This window comes from Quercus suber, unplaced genomic scaffold (genome assembly GCF_002906115.3).
Source record: "Quercus suber isolate HL8 unplaced genomic scaffold, Cork oak 2.0 scaffold_136, whole genome shotgun sequence".
In the NCBI taxonomy this organism is placed as follows: Eukaryota; Viridiplantae; Streptophyta; class Magnoliopsida; order Fagales; family Fagaceae; genus Quercus; species Quercus suber.
In genome coordinates, this window is record NW_027069598.1 from 1,158,578 (window position 1) to 1,177,723 (window position 19,146).

The 19,146-nt window shown below is 33.8% G+C and overlaps 1 protein-coding gene and 1 non-coding gene across 2 annotated transcripts; one reads left to right on the plus strand and one right to left on the minus strand.

The window, feature by feature from the left end:
• Positions 1-6,256: 6,256 nt before the first annotated feature.
• LOC112017338 (small nucleolar RNA snoR143) lies at positions 6,257-6,384 on the plus strand. Its single transcript, XR_002883465.1, has one exon. It is a non-coding gene; the product is annotated as a small nucleolar RNA snoR143 (small nucleolar RNA).
• Positions 6,385-10,622: 4,238 nt separating this feature from the next.
• Positions 10,623-13,481, minus strand: LOC112017318 (expansin-A4). Its single transcript, XM_024049784.2, has 3 exons — positions 13,182-13,481; positions 12,427-12,745; positions 10,623-11,244 (listed from the first exon to the last, which is right to left on the minus strand). Exons 1-3 carry the CDS (start codon positions 13,330-13,332, stop codon positions 10,935-10,937), a joined length of 780 nt encoding a protein of 259 aa, XP_023905552.2. The 5' UTR covers positions 13,333-13,481; the 3' UTR covers positions 10,623-10,934.
• Positions 13,482-19,146: the final 5,665 nt, after the last annotated feature.

The window sequence follows — 19,146 nt, forward strand, 5'->3', positions numbered from 1 at the left end:
TATGGAGCTGTCATGTACATGAATAAGGACATGAACCAAATTAAGGAGCAATTTAATTTCTGAGACATCTAGACACCCTTAGGAATCATTCCTTTCAAATGCTTAGAATAAAAGTGAATTTTTTTTTCTTTACAAGGTATCTATTGATGCCTTCTTAATAATTCATGTATGTTATGTACGGAACTGTTGACACTAATTGCAAAGAAATGCAGGAACAAATAGATGAAGATGACCAAAACTTGCGAGAGTTGAGGAATGAATGGGGTGAGGATGTGTACAAGGCTGTAACCAAAGCACTGCTGGAAATAAATGAAGTCAATGCCAGTGGAAGGTATGCAGTACCAGAAATTTGGAACTTAAAGGAGGAAAGGAGATCCAGCATGAAAGAAATCATTCAATACTTAATCAAGCAATTGAAGACTCACAAGCGTAAAAGAAAACGCCTCTAATGTTGGTTGTACACTGTAAGTCTGTAAGTTCCTTTCTGAGTTGACATTTACTTTTATTTTATTTGTAATAACTAATAAGTAATCACACGTGCACTTGCTGTGTCTTGAAGCCAGACCTCACCCTCCACCTAGTTCTTAAAAGAAAGCATTTTAATCTTACATGATATCTTCATGCCCTAGATATTAATGTATCTCTCTCGCTTGCTGTGGTTAAACTCACTCTATTTGGGTGTGATGGTGAGGGACTGGTCTCTAAGTTGCTATTTCTTATGATCATTTTCATGTGTTATGATCTTTTTGCTTTAAGATGATTTCTTTATGGTCATCCACTCACTTCCACACATCTTGTTTTATTTTCATGACCTCCATTTTTTAAGCTTTTATCTTGCTCATCTTCTTGTGCCCGCCTTTACATGACTTTTATATTAAAAGATTGTAAATTTTCTTACAAATGTTTGATTGCCATATAGGTACAAGTAGAGGTAGCAGAAGCATCATTCACTGGTTGACTATATGATAGAAGACAAATTGACGCCACAGTTAACAGAGCTGAAACAGACATTTAGCCTAGCGATGAATTTCCCAATACTTGACTGTATTTAACTTTACATTGCTTTAAAAGCTGTTGATTTCGTGTTGCACAGAGAAAATGTAATAGGATTGTACTTGGGTTGGCACAGTTTGCTAGGTTTTATCAGGCTTTAGTTTGGATGGTGAATACCCGTCCAAGCATTGAGCAAATTGTAGCAAATGATGTACAACAACTATAACTTCTTTTCAATACAATTATCTGCCGTATTAACTCCAAAAAAAAAAAATAATAATAAAGAATTGCAAATTATATGTTATCTTAACTATACAAAAGATAACATGATTAAAGCCTACACTTTTGGTGGTAGCTGAACACGTCTTTCCCAGTAGCTAATTTCCCACGCTGCTGTCTTCAGTTCAGATTTTTGAAATTTTTTACAATTTAGGACTCAAAGATATAAGCCTATAGGACTGAATGTTGTTTGAGTAACACCTGAATTACATATCTGTATAGTATCTAAACGAAGACTTGAATTACATATTTATATAATATCTAAAAGATGACGCGTAGTATTTATTGACATTATTGTTATCATGCTCATATTGAGCTATATTAATATTGTATTGACATTATTGTTATCATGCTCATATTGAGCTATATTAATATTGTAGTTTGGACCATTTGGTCCATTCATTGCACTTCAATCTATTCAGTTTCTAGTTGGGTCCATTTGGTCCACTCGGTCTATTTCAATCTTTTGTCCACTAGGTCCATTTTGGTCACCTTGGTCCATTCCATTCCATTTCAGTTCACTTCGGTTATTTTGTTTCATTCCGTCCAGTTCGGTCCATTTTAGTCCACTTCATCCATTCCATCCATTTTGTTTAGTTTTACATTTTAGCCTACTTTGATGTTGATTTGGGTGGAGAGGTTACTTTTTCGCTAATTTTCGATTTTTGTGAATGATTAGATTGAATTAGTGCCAGATTCCTGATTGAATCAACTGATCAGGTTCGGTTTTTAAAACCGTGGTTGATATAATATATTATATTTTCAAAATTAAGCTATTTATATTTATTATTTGAAAGTGTTTTAAATTTCTTATAAAAAAATGTTTTTAATTTTTTTTTTAAGGAAACATAAAGCATTTTACATTCAATTATTATATAATGTGAGATATTTTGTAAATAATGTAATGCATTATTCGAGTATGTTTCTAGTACTCTTTACAAATGGTCTATCCACTATACATATTGAATTACCTAAAGAGGATGTAGATATAAATAAATTCATCACTTATATTATAAAAAATATAAGACTTTAATAGCTTAAAAAAAAAGTAATATTATCAAGAACCTTCCAATATTATGCTAAGAATTTGAAATAATTATTAATGAACTGGATGAAGTACCTCCTCTTTTTACATAGTAAGGGGCGCATAAACAATGTTGTTATATGGGGGTGCGATTCGCCAAGTAGGGGCAAACAAAGTCATCTGGCTGCCTACCAGATTAGGAATGCGAAAGCCTTATGTACATGAATAAGGACATGAACCAAATTAAGGAGCAATTTAATTTCTGAGACATCTAGACACCCTTAGGAATCATTCCTTTCAAATGCTTAGAATAAAAGTGAATTTTTTTTCTTTACATGGTATCTATTGATGCCTTCTTAATAATTCATGTATGTTATGTACGGAACTGTTGACACTAATTGCAAAGAAATGCAGGAACAAATAGATGAAGATGACCAAAACTTGCGAGAGTTGAGGAATGAATGGGGTGAGGATGTGTACAAGGCTGTAACCAAAGCACTGCTGGAAATAAATGAAGTCAATGCCAGTGGAAGGTATGCAGTACCAGAAATTTGGAACTTAAAGGAGGAAAGGAGATCCAGCATGAAAGAAATCATTCAATACTTAATCAAGCAATTGAAGACTCATAAGCGTAAAAGAAAACGCCACTAATGTTGGTTGTACACTGTAAGTCTGTAAGTTCCTTTCTGAGTTGACATTTACTTTTATTTTATTTGCAATAACTAATAAGTAATCACACGCGCACTTGCTGTGTCTTGAAGCCCGACCTCACCCTCCACCTAGTTCTTAAAAGAAAGCATTTTAATCTTACATGATATCTTCATGCCCCTAGATATTAATGTATCTCTCTCGCTTGCTGTGGTTAAACTCACTCTATTTGGGTGTGATGGTGAGGGACTGGTCTCTAAGTTGCTATTTCTTATGATCATTTTCATGTGTTATGATCTTTTTGCTTTAAGATGATTTCTTTATGGTCATCCACTCACTTCCACACATCTTGTTTTATTTTCATGACCTCCATTTTTTAAGCTTTTATCTTGCTCATCTTCTTGTGCCCGCCTTTACATGACTTTTATATTAAAAGATTGTAAATTTTCTTACAAATGTTTGATTGCCATATAGGTACAAGTAGAGGTAGCAGAAGCATCATTCGCTGGTTGACTATATGATAGAAGACAAATTGACGCCACAGTTAACAGAGCTGAAACAGACATTTAGCCTAGCGATGAATTTCCCAATACTTGACTGTATTTAACTTTACATTGCTTTAAAAGCTGTTGATTTCGTGTTGCACAGAGAAAATGTAATAGGATTGTACTTGGGTTGGCACAGTTTGCTAGGTTTTATCAGGCTTTAGTTTGGATGGTGAATACCCGTCCAAGCATTGAGCAAATTGTAGCAAATGATGTACAACAACTATAACTTCTTTTCAATACAATTATCTGCCGTATTAACTCCAAAAAAAAAAAATAATAATAAAGAATTGCAAATTATATGTTATCTTAACTATACAAAAGATAACATGATTAAAGCCTACACTTTTGGTGGTAGCTGAACACGTCTTTCCCAGTAGCTAATTTCCCACGCTGCTGTCTTCAGTTCAGATTTTTGAAATTTTTTACAATTTAGGACTCAAAGATATAAGCCTATAGGACTGAATGTTGTTTGAGTAACACCTGAATTACATATCTGTATAGTATCTAAACGAAGACTTGAATTACATATTTATATAATATCTAAAAGATGACGCGTAGTATTTATTGACATTATTGTTATCATGCTCATATTGAGCTATATTAATATTGTAATTTGGACCATTTGGTCCATTCATTGCACTTCAATCTATTCAATGCAGTTTCTAGTTGGGTCCATTTGGTCCACTCAGTCTATTTCAATCTTTTGTCCACTAGGTCCATTTTGGTCACCTTGGTCCATTCTATTCCATTTCAGTTCACTTCGGTTATTTTGTTTCATTCCGTCCAGTTCGGTCCATTTTAGTCCACTTCATCCATTCCATCCATTTTGTTTAGTTTTACATTTTAGTCTACTTTGATGTTGATTTGGGTGGAGAGGTTACTTTTTCGCTAATTTTCGATTTTTGTGAATGATTAGATTGAATTAGTGCCAGATTCCTGATTGAATTGGCCGATCAGGTTCGGTTTTTAAAACCATAGTTGATACAATATATTATATTTTCAAAATTAAGCTATTTATATTTATTATTTGAAAGTGTTTTAAATTTCTTATAAAAAAATGTTTTTAATTTTTTTTTTAAGGAAACATAAAGCATTTTACATTCAATTATTATATAATGTGAGATATTTTGTAAATAATGTAATGCATTATTCGAGTATGTTTCTAGTACTCTTTACAAATGGTCTATCCACTATACATATTGAATTACCTAAAGAGGATGTAGATATAAATAAATTCATCACTTATATTATAAAAAATATAAGACTTTAATAGCTTTAAAAAAAAGTAATATTATCAAGAACCTTCCAATATTATGCTAAGAATTTGAAATAATTATTAATGAACTGGATGAAGTACCTCCTCTTTTTACATAGTAAGGGGCGCATAAACAATGTTGTTATGTGGGGGTGGGATTCGCCAAGTAGGGGCAAACAAAGCCATCTGGCTGCCTACCAGATTAGGAATGCGAAGGCCTTTCCTAACACAGGACACAGAATAAGACCACTTAAACAGAATAGCATTCACATAAATGTTCTAACATAGAGTAGAATCGAACACTGAAAAGATTAGTTGACAACATGAAAAAGGTGGGTGCCTAATTCTAATACAATAGGGATCCATCAGTGCAAGTCAGTTGAACACCGTGATTGATGAGTGGGTAGGTGGGTTAGGTGCACCTCTCACCCAGTGGGAAGTAATGAGACTAGTCTCTCTCTTGAATGAAGAAGTAATGGGGCCCTTTCCGTATATGCGCCTTTATTTAGATTCTTTCTATTTTTTCATTTTTTATCCAATGAAGAATCTTTCTAAAAACAATATCTCTGGCAAAATGCAATTCGTCGAAGGGATAAAAAAGAAAGAAGAGAAAGAAAGGGAAGTTTTTTTGTTTTTTTTGTTTTTGTTTTTGTCTTTCTTTCAATCCAAATAAGAGAGGGAAACCACTTACTGCCGGTTCAATTGTGAAACCCGGTAACCGGTCCGCTTCATACCCAAATTGGGTTGGACTTGAAATTCAGGCTGATTTTTGTGAGAGGATGATTGCATGCCATTGGTCTACAAATTATGAGATGCCCTCTCAAACCCAATGGGCCCTTATGCCCAGATTGAGCTGGGCTTAAAACTCGACCTGACCAAGATTGGCCTTTTAAGCCCCCCGCAGGTTGTCGAGTTTGGTAACCCCGTAAAACCCTAGAAAACGATCCTATAAATACCAACTTTACTTACAGTGTCTTCCCTCTCAATCTCAATCTCAATCTCTTCAGTCTTCTCTCCTCTGTGCCCAAAACCAAAACCCTTATACAAGCTTTTCATAATCCATATATTCCTAAATACAGTCAATTCTTTTCATGGGTTTAGGGCTATGATTACAAAGAGAGAGGGCTCGAGTGGGATTCTATTTTCCACCAAACAAGGAAAAGATGAAAAACCCAATTCGATTTGGAGGAGAAAAGATTGAAAAGAGCCAAAGGTGCCGCCTAATAGGCTTTGGCATCTGAAACTTTTGTGTCTCTATTCTCTCTTTTCTTTTTCTCGATTTGTGTTTTTTTTTGTTCCCACAATGACAGATCCAAATCTTTTACACTTGATATGAGCCCCTAAACCCCTTGGATTAATTAATTATTATTATTATTTTTTTTAACATTTTGTTTGTGCATTTGTTGTGTTTGATATGAGAAAACACTTTGTTATTGTGTTCTCATTGAAGCAACAGTGCGTACATTGAAAGCCCGATTGCTATACTTGTATTTTGGGAACCAGGTTTTGTAACAAAAATCTGTTCTTTGGAAAAATGTAGTTTGTGTGATTGGGCAGCGGCCAGACAACCGTAGAGATGATTCCACAGATGACGGGCCTTACTATCCCGTTTTGTCTACTAAAAACATCTCACATTTTTATAACATTTGTCACTGTTCAATTTTTAATCTTTGGTTAAATATTGGGTTCAAATTGTTGTGAATCTTGTTTTGTAACAAATGATAAATGCCAGTGAAAGCTTGAAAAGGGTGTGGTTCAGTGAGTTGCCTCTATATGCTATAACGTTGAGGACAAACTGGATTTTGGCATAGTTGCTGGACATATATTTGAAGCCCTTAGTGTTAGGAGTTAGGTTTTTTTTTTTTTAAATGATTGATTTCTCACAAAAGGCTAATTTAATGGGAACTTAGAGATTCGTTCAATGATTTTGAGGCATTTATACCTTGCCTTAATATTATGGTCTCAAAGAATTGAAGCAAACGAGATTGTTCTTTCTTAAGCTTATCCTTTGGGGCGATTAAAAGAAAATAAAGCATATGCGTTGTGAACAAAACAAACGCGAACTTTATTATTTTAACAAATAACAAACACAAATAACTATCAATTATCAAAGGAGAAAGACAGAGAGAGAACATAAAGCTTGGTATATATCGTTCTATGTCGCATAAAAAATAAAATAAAAGAAGGTTTTTTTTTTTTTTTTAATATCATCGTTGAGGGGTGTGGTCTAGTGATCCTGGGTAATATACAAGATGCGCTGAGTGTGTGGTCCAAGGTTTGAGTTCAAATATATACTCACTTAAGTTACCTCTCTCAGCAACCTAAGGTTCACTAGTGTTTCTCGTGGGACTGGGACACTATGGTTCACCATGGTCCCTTGGCATCTTAGTAGGGGCACGGACTTAGCGGGTAAGGTGTTATTATGGTCTCGCCTTAATAGGATTGCCACGTTAGTCGTCCCTCTACCCTTTTTTTTGTTCTATGTTTTAAGGCTATAACGTAAGAATCGAAACAAATGTTAGTTGTAACGGCCTTAGACTTAATTGGCATATTGCTCATATTAAAGCAACAAATGTAAATTCAAATGAGTAGGGTCTTCACCTACCCTTTTTTTTGTTCTATGTTGTGAGGCTATAATGTAAGAATAGCAACTAATGTTAGTTGTAATGGCCTCAGACTCAACAGGCATATTGCTCATATTAAAGCAACAAATGTAAATTCAAATGAGTAGGGTCTTCACCTTGTGGTTGCTTAAATGATGAGGAGTTAATTGTTGGTGGTTTCACCTCAAAAAGTGTATTATTACATTTTAAACTCCATTGTTTAGGGGTGGTTTCATATTAAACCTAATAATTACAAAAGTTTTAAAGTAAATCTTATATATTAAACATTTTTTTGGGAAGCCAAAATTAACTAAAAATGCTTAAACAAAATGAAGCAGTATGCACTAGCATGCATTATTGTTGTTGGAATGAGCTTTTAAAAGATCATGATTTGCTTTTGCATCTATTTCGACAATATATAGAATATAACAGCAACATTCAGTCTGTCTCTGAATTCCCCCCATAACTTGTCATGATATTTCTAGGTTGGCAGCAGCTGCTTGTCTTGGGTTTCCCTGGACTGATTCTCCTGTAAACAAATCAAATAAACCAAACTAGCATCTATGGTTCATAATTGAGGACTGTTGAAGTAAATTCAAATGACAGTGACTTGATAACTATATGATGCTTTGCTGAAAATACCTCAATTATGATCCTTTTATGGTGTTATATGGCCCAATATTCTTGTTATGAGTCTTATGACACTTTCATTACGACAAAGCTTTTACAAAGCTATGTAGACCACACCAAACAATGACAGGTGAGCTAGGATTAAGCTTTTTCAAGCCTTCAACTAAACTAGGATTACCTAAAGTAGTGTAAATTTCCGACAACACTTCCCAAACACACAATGTTAATTAGGATTACAAAAGGTAGTGTAAATTTCATATATAATAGGATGCTTAAGAAAACCTGTGTGTCTCTCTGTTGCACATTTTATTGCATTGTTACAATAAACAGAATTCAATTTCAAGTTTTTTAATTCCTCACTGTCCCTAAGAAACAATGGATGATTACCTGGATTGGCTACCTAATCAAAGTGGCACTTTGTCGATTTATTCAACTCTATGAAAGTAACGAATTCTTGAAATACTCAAATTGCAAATATAGTAAGATAGGGAGTTGTTTGGCACATTCTTCCTGTCAAATCAATGGCACTCAAATCTAATGCTGAGTTGGTTGTCACTGATCTGATCTCCTTTGTTCTCTTTATCGTAGTGTAAGACTATAGACGAGACTTTAGACCACCTCGTCCTTAATGTCATCTCAATCTACTTTGCTTTCACACCCCAATATAATTGACTGGATTAAAGTTATTCTCAATCCAATTCAGACCAAATTATAAGTCTAACACAGGTTCTTTCTTTCTTTCTTCGCAATATGCATGCACTTGGTGTACAATTAGTGTAGCTCATTACAGACTAGCATCGACACTTCCAGTTGTCCAAGGAAGTCAATAGAGGCACACAATTTAGCTTAGGATGGTATTTCAACTTCTGTGCAGTTCTTGCTGTGTTTTGTTGTGATGCTCTTTTTCTAATGCTTGGACTAAAACAAACTCAGTCTTTAGACCCTACTATTTTGAAGCAAAAACTGCTCTCATGATGGTTTTAGAGGCAACATGACTTCAGTTCGAGGAAGGCACTTATCAAAATACCATTTGATGTGCTACTCATCATCACAAGCTAGTATTATTTGTAACAAATGCATACAAGATCCCTCGAAATGAGTTTTTCGCTTGTAGGATCCACGTCTATGTAAAAAAAAAATGTTGTGCGCAGCAGATAAACAACATAATAAATCACTTCTTAGAAGTGCTATTTTTACAACTCACAACCTTGTTAGTTGGGCTCTCTCTTTGTAACACTCTGTTTTATCTTTATTCCCTTACTTCCTTTCCCTTTGTATTTATGCCCGGGTAAAATACAAAAAAAGAAAAAAAGAAAAGGCATTCATAAATTTAAAGTTTTTTTTTTTTTTTTAACTAATAGAGATATTGTACTGAGAATATCTCCAGCAGCTTCAGCAAATTTTTATACTATTTGGAAAATAAACAGTAACATTTAGCTTTTACTTACTTTTTCAAATACACTTCCAACAAAATTTCTATCTCATTCTCTATCTCATTTAAATATTATTTCTTTATTCATTGTTTATTCTTTTTTTAACAACTATATTTTTCAATGAGAAGTGTTATATTCACAACATTTTACACAATACTTTCATAACAAAATTTATGTGGAAAGTTGTTATTAGTTCTAATTTAAACCCACCACTGAAATTATTTTTTTATTCGCCTATATTAATCAATAACAATCTGTTACTTCAAATTTATTCTGAAAATATTGTAAAAATATTGTGATAATATTTTTCAATTAGGATTTTTTTATTTTTTATATTATTTTTCTTCCAACCATTTCATTTTCATCCACGTTTCCTTTCATTTTTTCTTTTTTCTTTTTCTTGTTTTTCTCCTTCACACAAGTGTCCAGGCCCCCTCTTTTATTTTCTTTTTCACCTCATCAAGAACATTCTAGCATCTCTTTGCTTCACATAAGAGAGAGAGAGAGAGCTTGTCGTCCTCCAGCCGCTCCAGCGCCACTGCTCCAGCCGACACTCTATTGCCACTCCAGTTGACACCGCCGCTCATTGTCCTCCCCACCACCAGGTTGGGTCAAATCGGCTTGTTCTTTCTTTTTCTTTTCTTTTTTTCTTTTTTTTTTTCTTTTTTTCATATTTGCTTGTTCTAATTCAATTTTATTTTAAGAATTGGATTTTGTTTTGTGTTTTGTGTTTGGATTAATTCTTTTGCTCATGAATAGAGCTCTCTCTTTTCTCTTTTTTTTTTTTTCTTTTTTTTTTTCTTTGATTTCATTTGGTTTATGAGGAAAAGATAATGAGAGAAAAAAAAAAAAATCCGAAGGAGGAGAGAGAAAGAATTAATATAATAAGTAGTTGGTAATATTTTAAGACAAGAAATTCATTAGTGCACAAATTCAGGTTTACCAAATCTGCTGGAGCATGAATAATGCACAAATTTTCCAAATTTTAGCTAATATACCCGAATACCAAACCTACTGGAGATGCTCTAATAGTACATACATCTTAAACTTCAAATTGGCCAACTTGAAACTCAACTACAAACTTGCCAAACTTGAAATTATAAGTTCGTTACCAACCTCTTGAATTATATTGTTATAGCATACTTACGTACATCAAATTAGAATGACATTTGTCAATCTTTAAAGTAACAAAGTATAACAACACCAACGTAAATTAAAACACTTCATCATTGTATATATAAAGTAAGAAAAGCTGCGGGCTTATATAAACTAGCAGCCACTTCAGCCCCTTACAATTTCACCTTTTGCTTTCCCCCACCTTTTTTTTCCAATACAAACTGGTCATAAGAACATGACCTCAAAGTCAAAAAGTTTCACCACCACCAGCACACTTTTCCCGCATTTTCTTACTCTTTCCCGCATATAAATACTTTCCCAGAAAATCAAAAACAAAAAAATTAAATTATAAAAATTAAAAACCAAAAGGAACAGGATGACATATTTTGTGGGAAACTTTAGTGCTCACACCCTGAAATTCTTCCCAGTGAAAGTTTGGCCAAATTGCCAATTAGATGGCACAATGTTCCATGAAGTGGAAGTCCTACGGTCACTGGCTGTGACTCTGAAAGAGAGTGACTGACCAACCAGGACAGAGTTTGACTGCCAGTTCTGACCCCAGTTACGACTCATGGTGATCCAACCAGTCTTTGACCCTTTCAAGCTCACCTTCACGATATCCCCTGCACCCGCGACGTTGGTGACCAAAACCAAGTTGAAGTAACGGAAACCGTTGATCGTGAACCTGATTCCACCTTGCTTTCTACACGGCACACTGTACAAACCAAAAAAAAAATTACACGAAGGGTGTTAATGTAATTTCACACAAAAGGAAGTTATGTTCGCGTGTTACGCGGTTTTTTATGGGTCCGGTCTCCTGAACCATTTTCAGATTGATTGACGGACGAGATTATTTTTAATTGCAAAGAGGCCAGAGGGCCCCACTTGATTTTGGGACTTTTTGTTCTTGTATTTCACGGTTTGATGGGGACGTTACAAGCATGTGGGACAAAATTGGAGATGATTCTATGATGTGAGCAGTGGATGGACGGTGCTGATTTTACGGACTAAAAATTAAGTGCAACAGTACAACCAAAATCACACAAGAAATCAATTTCGGAATGTTGCTGCTGCAGTTCAGAGATCAGACTTCAGAATCAGAAAGACTGTACTAGTTGTACATAGAAGAAAAATGTTTTACAAAAAGTGTACTTGATTCACTCACGGGGTAAAACACTGAAAATAGGTAGATGCTTAAAGCAACATGTTTTTTACGTTCATATTTATAGCAGATTTTACCATAAATTTAACGGATAAACTTTATTGTGAACGTGACGTGAAAGGACGAATTATTGAAGTAACTAAAAATTACTCTTAGTAAAACACCGCCAAAACTTGGGAGTCAAATTAGGTTTGATATAAGACAAGACTAGGCAAATGATTAGCCCTTCTCTTTTCTTTTTTTTTCTTTTCACTTCACTTTTGCTCTCAATGGCAATCATATTAAGAAATGATTATTTATTCGTCTGAAAATAAAGTTCGAGACAGTGCCCTTTTAATAGAAAAGTTTGAATAATATTGTTTATAATTTTTTAAAATATGTGTAAAATTGTTAAAAATTAAAAATGTGAATTTGAACAATTTCACCAAATGGGCCTATATAAAATTAAGGAAAACTAAAAAAAAAATCCCAAATAAAATTGTAAGTGTAACAAGTTACCATAAGGTGTTTTAACCTACTTATTCAGCAAAAACAAGAAAAGGTGACCTACCTAAAAAAGAAAGATAGAATGCATGAAAAATATTACTTTGATAAACTTAAATTAATTATCAGAGATTGAGAGTGAGTGTTGTATTGTCTTAGAAAAAAACAGAGCCCCGTGATCTCTGAGGTCTGACCCCTCAAAACCGTGAAAGCGAAAACAGAGTTAAGCTAGAAAAAAACAGAGAGACTCACCGGCGGTAAGAGACTGGAACAATGCCGGCGCGGTACTCAGCGATCTTGAGGAACATAGGCATAGCAAGGTCAAAGTGAGCCCTAGGAGGGTTGCACCATCCGCCATTGTCATTTGGAAGCGCGTAGTTAGGAGGGCAAAAGTTTGTGGCTGTGACCAAAATCGAAGGGCTACCAGAATGACAAAACTGTGGGTCACTTGCGCACTTGATCTCAAAGCAAGCACCACAGCTAAACCCGTTGTTGAACAATGCAGTGCTCAGTGCAGCCGTGTTCACTCCGTAGCCTTGGCTGTACAAGTTTCCGTACCCACAAGCTCCACCTGTGGAAGACAAAAATAGTACATGTTAGGTAAAGACCAAAGTTCATATTTTTAGAAATGGGCTTTCCAAGATTAGAGATTTAGTGCTTGAAATGAGTGAAATTTTGAGGAAAAAGACTTATGTCAAGTGGATTTTTAGGTTTCAGTCATTTGAGTGGATAAAATCATAAAACGCAGTAAAGGAAAGGACTTTTTGCCTTGTAAAAACAGAGTGACAAAACAGAATTTGGGGTTAGTTTTAGAAACGGGGTTTTCAAGATTGGACATTTAGTGCTAGAAATGATTGAAATTTTGTGGGAAAATACTAAAAGCAAGTGGGTTTTTAGTTTTCAGTCCTTTGAGGTTGATAAAGTTTAGTAAAGGAATGGCCTCATTCTTTTTCCTTTTTCTGAAAAAACAGAGTGACAAAACAGAATTGGAGTTTAGTTTACAATACCCATAGTTCCAGAGGCGTCACTGCCACCGTAGAAGGTAGCATGGGCGCTCTGCCATGCTCCGCCGGTGTAAACGCCTGGGATTCTAGCATCAACCTGTAGAGTCAAAAAAGCCAGTAGGGAAACAATGCAGGTTACAGTCAAAGTAGCCATAGCTTTCAACAACGCTGTTAGAGGCGCAGAGAAAGAAGGTGTTAGCTGTCTAGGAAGTTTGAAGGTGTTAGCAGAAAGAAGAGGGTGGACTGCTATTTATTGAGGCGAAGTTTGAAGGTGTGAAGAGAAAGAAGAGGGTGGACTGCTATTTATTGAGGCGAAGTTTGAATTTATTGAGACAGATTGTACAATTGTCAAAAAAAGTGGAGTTTACGTTAGAAAATTATCGCGCTTAGGGCCTTAATTAATGGTTCAATCACTCCCTTCTTTCTCTTTTTCTTTTTTTTTTTTTTTTTTTTTTTTTTTTTTTTTTTTTTTTTTTTTTTTTTTGCTTCTTTTTAAAATTTTGTTTTGGAAATTACCTAAATATCCAAAGTTTATACCATGAATTAGGGTTGTTCAAACCAACCTGGCACCCAACAGAGTTGATCAACTTGGGCCATCCAAATCGAAATCAACTCAATCTGAGTAGCTAGTAATCAATGGCAGGTCTCCGACATTAGAAATCAAAGGGTGCGGGTTGAGTGACGGTTTTGGGTTTTGATACTCGATGGAAACCGAACCGATCAAATCCAAACTCATGGGATTTGGGGACAATCCCACCACTCTGCTTCGTTGGTTTCACCTGAAACAAACCATCATCCACCTAAGCTAAAACCAATTCGACCAATGGCTAGTGTTGGTCAACAACGGGTGTATTTTTGCTGTACCTGATTTGTTGGGTCAGTTGTAGTTGAGCCTATACCTGATTCAATCTAACCGTTGACCTAATATGAAACAATGCATAAATTCTAGTTTTTTTTTTTTTTTAATTATATATTCTATGTATTTTTATGTAATTTCTCCTAATTTTTTTACACTTATTTTCTTGATTTGGCGGTAAAATATCACTCAACCCCTGTTAGGTCATTCCAAAAAAAAAAAAAAAAAAAAAGCAGCGAGGGACACGAGTGGAATGATGAATGTGGGACAAAAGAGGCTGGTTCTCAAGGCTGATATGAAACCACTTTGCTTGATTTGCAAGTTGTGCCGTCAACTACGGCCCTCTGAGGAAGATTGCCTTGCTTTGTTTTTTTTTTTTTTTTTTTTTTCTCTTTCAAATTTTGTTTCCTTCCTTTGAATTGAATTTATGGCTAGGTGACCCAAATTTCTTGCTTTTGTTTCCCTCAAGGATGTACTCAGTACTCATAGTACGGACAAAATGAAAATATACTTGCTTCCTACGTCGGACACCTCTCAACAATTTGGTATTATTGTAATACACATTAAGTAGTTAATAATATACATTGATTATAATTTATACTCTACTCCACCTAGTTGGATTTTCTAAATTTATTCCTAACATTGGATACCTTAAAACTTCTTTTGTTTTTTCACATAAAAATTTTGTTATCAACTAACTCAGTCCTAACCTACAATTTTGCTTGTCCCAGACAAAATCCTGTTGAAACAAAAAAGCCATACGCATATATTCGCATATATAAAAAAATAAATTCTATAAATTGCCTGTCTATTCATTATCTTTAACAGACAACCCGTACCATATTTTTCTAAGCAAAAATCCTTTACGTAATTGCAAGCAAGAAAGTTTTTAGTCAAAATTCAAAATTAGTGACCCATGTTAGGCCGTTGGTGGTTGGTACAATGGTACTTGTCTAACGGAGACAGTGAGTCCAATCTTAAGCAGTTAGGCTAAGAAGTTACGGGTCCAATTAACTAATGTCCTGAAGTTAAAAATAAAAGTTTCGATGCAGTTCAATTATATTTTAAGGAAAAAAATTCATACAATAATTGATTTTTGCATTTTTATTACTTTTCAATGTGAGCGAAATCTACCAATACTCCCACGTCGAACATTTAAGAGCACTCATTAACATAAACTTATTTTATTTTATTTTTTTTCAAAGTGAGGAAAATCAAAAGGAACAGGGAAAAGCCATTGGCGCCGTAACAAATTACCCGCCAACTAATGCAAAAAAATTTCAACGGACAAAAAGATTGTGCGGACGAGATGGACCCACTTATATCCGCATTTAACGGGGCACGTATCACGCCATGCATTAGCCGTACATGGGAGTAAACTCACCTGTTTTAGCGCAGACCATGGGGTCTTATGTTACGGCATTGGTCTTCTTCATTCTTCAAAGCAATGCACATTTTTCTCCTATTATCTTTTCAGTATTTTCTACTCAAGAAACTATATATAAGTCAAGGCTCAATATGAAATGAAACCATGAAAGGTGCTTCGTTATCAAATTTAATTTATCCAAATATATATTATATACCATCACACAAGTCGTACCTACTAGTGAGTTTAGAGTCATCTTTTTTAGGATTGATTGGTATTTTTTGACATTTTTGTTAATAGGCAAAGTCATCCTTATCTTGAGAGTGCCCTCGAGATTGGTTTACTTGTCCATTTTTTTGTTTATTATTTAGTTGTTGAAAATGAGTTTCTAACGGTTTAAGTATAATTATACTTATAATTTATAAATAATGAGTAAACAAGTTGAGTGACAGTAAGGATATTATAGATTCTATTATATAAATTTTACAAATTAATATGTCAATTTATAAATATGAAATAAAAAAAATAAGGGAAAGGTTTTGCTACATATTTGTATGCAGTAATTGCTACATATAGGGTTATGTGGTAGCAAAAAACAAAGGGACAAATGTATAAGGGATCACTTGGTTATGTGCATTGCAGATGACCCTTTGATACATATTACTTTCTCTTTACTGTCACATAATCCTATATGCAGCAAAAATTTTCTCATAAATAATTAAGAAATTAATTTATCATTATATGTTGTTGATAATGCTCTTATTTCTACCGACCACATTTTTGAAGGCAATAACAAGAAGTAAAATCTTGTTGTGAGTAATATATGTGATTGATAATGTAGTAGTAACATTTAAAGTCATAATACATTAACAACTATGAGTCTATGACAAACATATTTTAACAACTAATGTTACTATTCCTTACGGCTGGTACAATATGTAAAACTTTCTAGTAAACAAAGCCGATTGTACCGACAGCCAATTATAGATTATGATTGCCTCAAACGGTTAGGACGGTGCCCCTTTTTTCCTGGTATATTGCATTAAGGCTTTTGGGGGTGACAAGGCCAGTGTCCAATTCCAGCTATCAACCAAATCTACAAAGATCGAACACGTAATCAAAATAATTAAGCTGCAGTTCAACAACACGTACCCACTCCCTCATATTATAGCTCCATGAAACGTTTCAATACATGTGATTGTGAACCAGCCCAACCATTTATCACCCCCCTATCCCTCTTCATTTATTTGATTATAGGTCCTATATAATAGGACTAGGGAATTGTGAATGATCAAATACTATATAATAAATAACTCAAAAAAAAAAAAAAACTATATAATAAGAACTTAATTTATAATGAAGTCGGTAAATAGATGCCTTCAAAGTAATTGTTAATAAGTTATTTTAAGAAAATTTTGACATCATTTTTATGAGAAATATAAAAAGCCGTTAAAAAAATAAAGGAAAATGTTAACAAATGTTATAAGAGCCTGTTTGGATTGAGGGAGAGAGAGAAGGAGTAGAGTATAGTTGGCTAGAAATTAAAAATATTGGTTTAGGAACTATTTTTAAAATCATTTTTTAGGAAAATGATAAAACAATTAATTTTGTTGCCAACTTTATATATTTCTCATGAAAATTGTGTCAAAATTTTTTTTCTTTTCTCATAAAAAGTTTTTAAAAATATATCTTCAATTAATACCGTTAGGGCGTTCATTAAATTTTTCCATTTATACTAATCATTTAAAAAAGAAAACAAGAGTTCTATTAACGGGTGCCCTTAAGAAATTTATTAATAGACAATATTGAGAAACTTATACTAGCTACCACTTTCATGGGAATTGAGAAATATAAAAAGTTGTAAAAAAAAAAAAATCAATTGGTTTTTTATTTTTCTATAAAAAATTTCTAAAAATATTTTTTAAATTAATGCGCTTAGAACGTCTGGTAATTTTTCCCAAAAACCAAAGCTGAGAAAGTTTGCCAATTTAGATGAAAATATTCTTTAAAGAAAAGAAAATCATAAGAGAGGAAATTAACCTTGTACCTTGTAGTTGGTAGTTACTAGCATGCCGAATAACATGATTGATATTCTTTAAAGTTGGGCTGTCAACATTATTTACTTTATATAACTGTGGAAGCTTTCTATTTCACCTGCCACTTATATTCTCAATTGTCGAGTAAAGCTGAATGAGAAATGTAATTATATTTTATTAGTTATCTCTAACATGCACGTAGGCATGTGCATCTCCCTATATGCTCGAGGGTGTAGGGTCTGTAGGCAAATGCAATTTGGGATAGTAGATGATGCTGAGTGTCACTGAGTCTAGAAAAATGGTAATTTTCGAGTTCATATTTTTAGGAAATTTTTTTTAAAAAGTTTTTACGTCAATAATTGAGGGTTTTGCCACACTAGGCTGGTTCAAGTGTACAATTCAGAGGCTGAAAAACTTGTTAGTGTAACTGAGCCGCACATGATGATTATTTTTACTAATGAATAGCACCTTTGGCCCTTGAATGTTTAAAAGAGGAGAAAAACAAAATGTTGAAGGCTTGTACGAGTACAACTTGAATTTAAAGTCTCCTGATATCCATAAGGGATATCATGGGTTCCTAAACCTCAAGCCCACGCCTTAAGATCATTCTCAAGGAATTATTTAAAAACTCCGTACTATATTATAGGACCTCCATACTTTAAAAACTCCAAAAAATATAGGACCTCCATACTATATTATGACAATTAATGTCACTAAAAAGAAAACTTGAATGAGGAAAAACTAAACTTGAATGAGGAAAAACTTAATACACTAAAAAGAAAACTTGAATGAGGAAAAACTTAATACATTAAAAAGAAGAAAAAAGAACATTTCCTTTCGTCTTAGGAAGAAAGAAGTATATATATGTGTGCAAAATTTGCTGTACCGATCGAATAAGCTTAAGATAAATTAATAGAGAATAACTCTCTTTCAAGTGATATGCAATTCTTTTACTATTGAAGTATTATTTAAAAGAAATGGATGTTGGTCCTTACTCCTCAGGATGTTTGCATTTTTTTTTTTTTTTGGTTATAAAGTCTTACCATTTATAAAAATATATATATATGTGTGTGTGTGCGCGCGTGTAAAAGAAATGGAATTTACTATGGATTTGCATGGTAAATCCAAAAATGCTTGGTCTGTTATATCTCTCCAAATGTTCAGACTTTATGAAACTCATGGCAAACAAACACAAAAATCAATCAATGTGCCACAAAGGGCACTCAGAACATTATGATAATCAAAAGAAATATTGATAGGAGAGAGAATTTGTTGTCATTTATTCCGAAAAAACAATTCCTCGTGAATGCTTTCATTTGAGAGTAAATTACACTTCCCACAAAATCGAGAGTTTAAGGAATATAAGCCAAACAAATTAATCACTAAACTAGCCACAATGGGCGCATAAAAGCATCCCCAAATTATGATATTATTATAATTAGAAGAGAAAATTTGATTGAATTACTAGTTAATATATTCCTTCATGCACGCTTCCATTGAAAACTTGCCTCTTCTTTTCTAGACCTAGGGACCATTTCCTACATTTATGTCCTCTCTTTACATGAAACCCTTTGTCTGTTTATAGTTTCTATTGAGCTTTACGCGATCCCCATGCCAAAAAGAAAAGGTTCCAAGTTTCTCAAGCAAGCAAATTTTTAGAATCTAGAATCAAATCTTGAACTTTCTTCCCCTTAACATTCAAACCACAAA

What these genes read in the sequence shown, in the direction of transcription:
- LOC112017318 (XM_024049784.2), bottom strand. Translation starts at nt 13,332, where the DNA reads ATGGCTACTTTGACTGTAACCTGCATTGTTTCCCTACTGGCTTTTTTG. An exon ending in TGACGCCTCTGGAACTATGG is followed by an intron (nt 12,746 to 13,181) that starts GTATTGTAAACT and finishes TGTCTTCCACAG; the next exon opens with GTGGAGCTTGTGGGTACGGA. An exon ending in GTTCCAGTCTCTTACCGCCG is followed by an intron (nt 11,245 to 12,426) that starts GTGAGTCTCTCT and finishes TGGTTTGTACAG; the next exon opens with TGTGCCGTGTAGAAAGCAAG.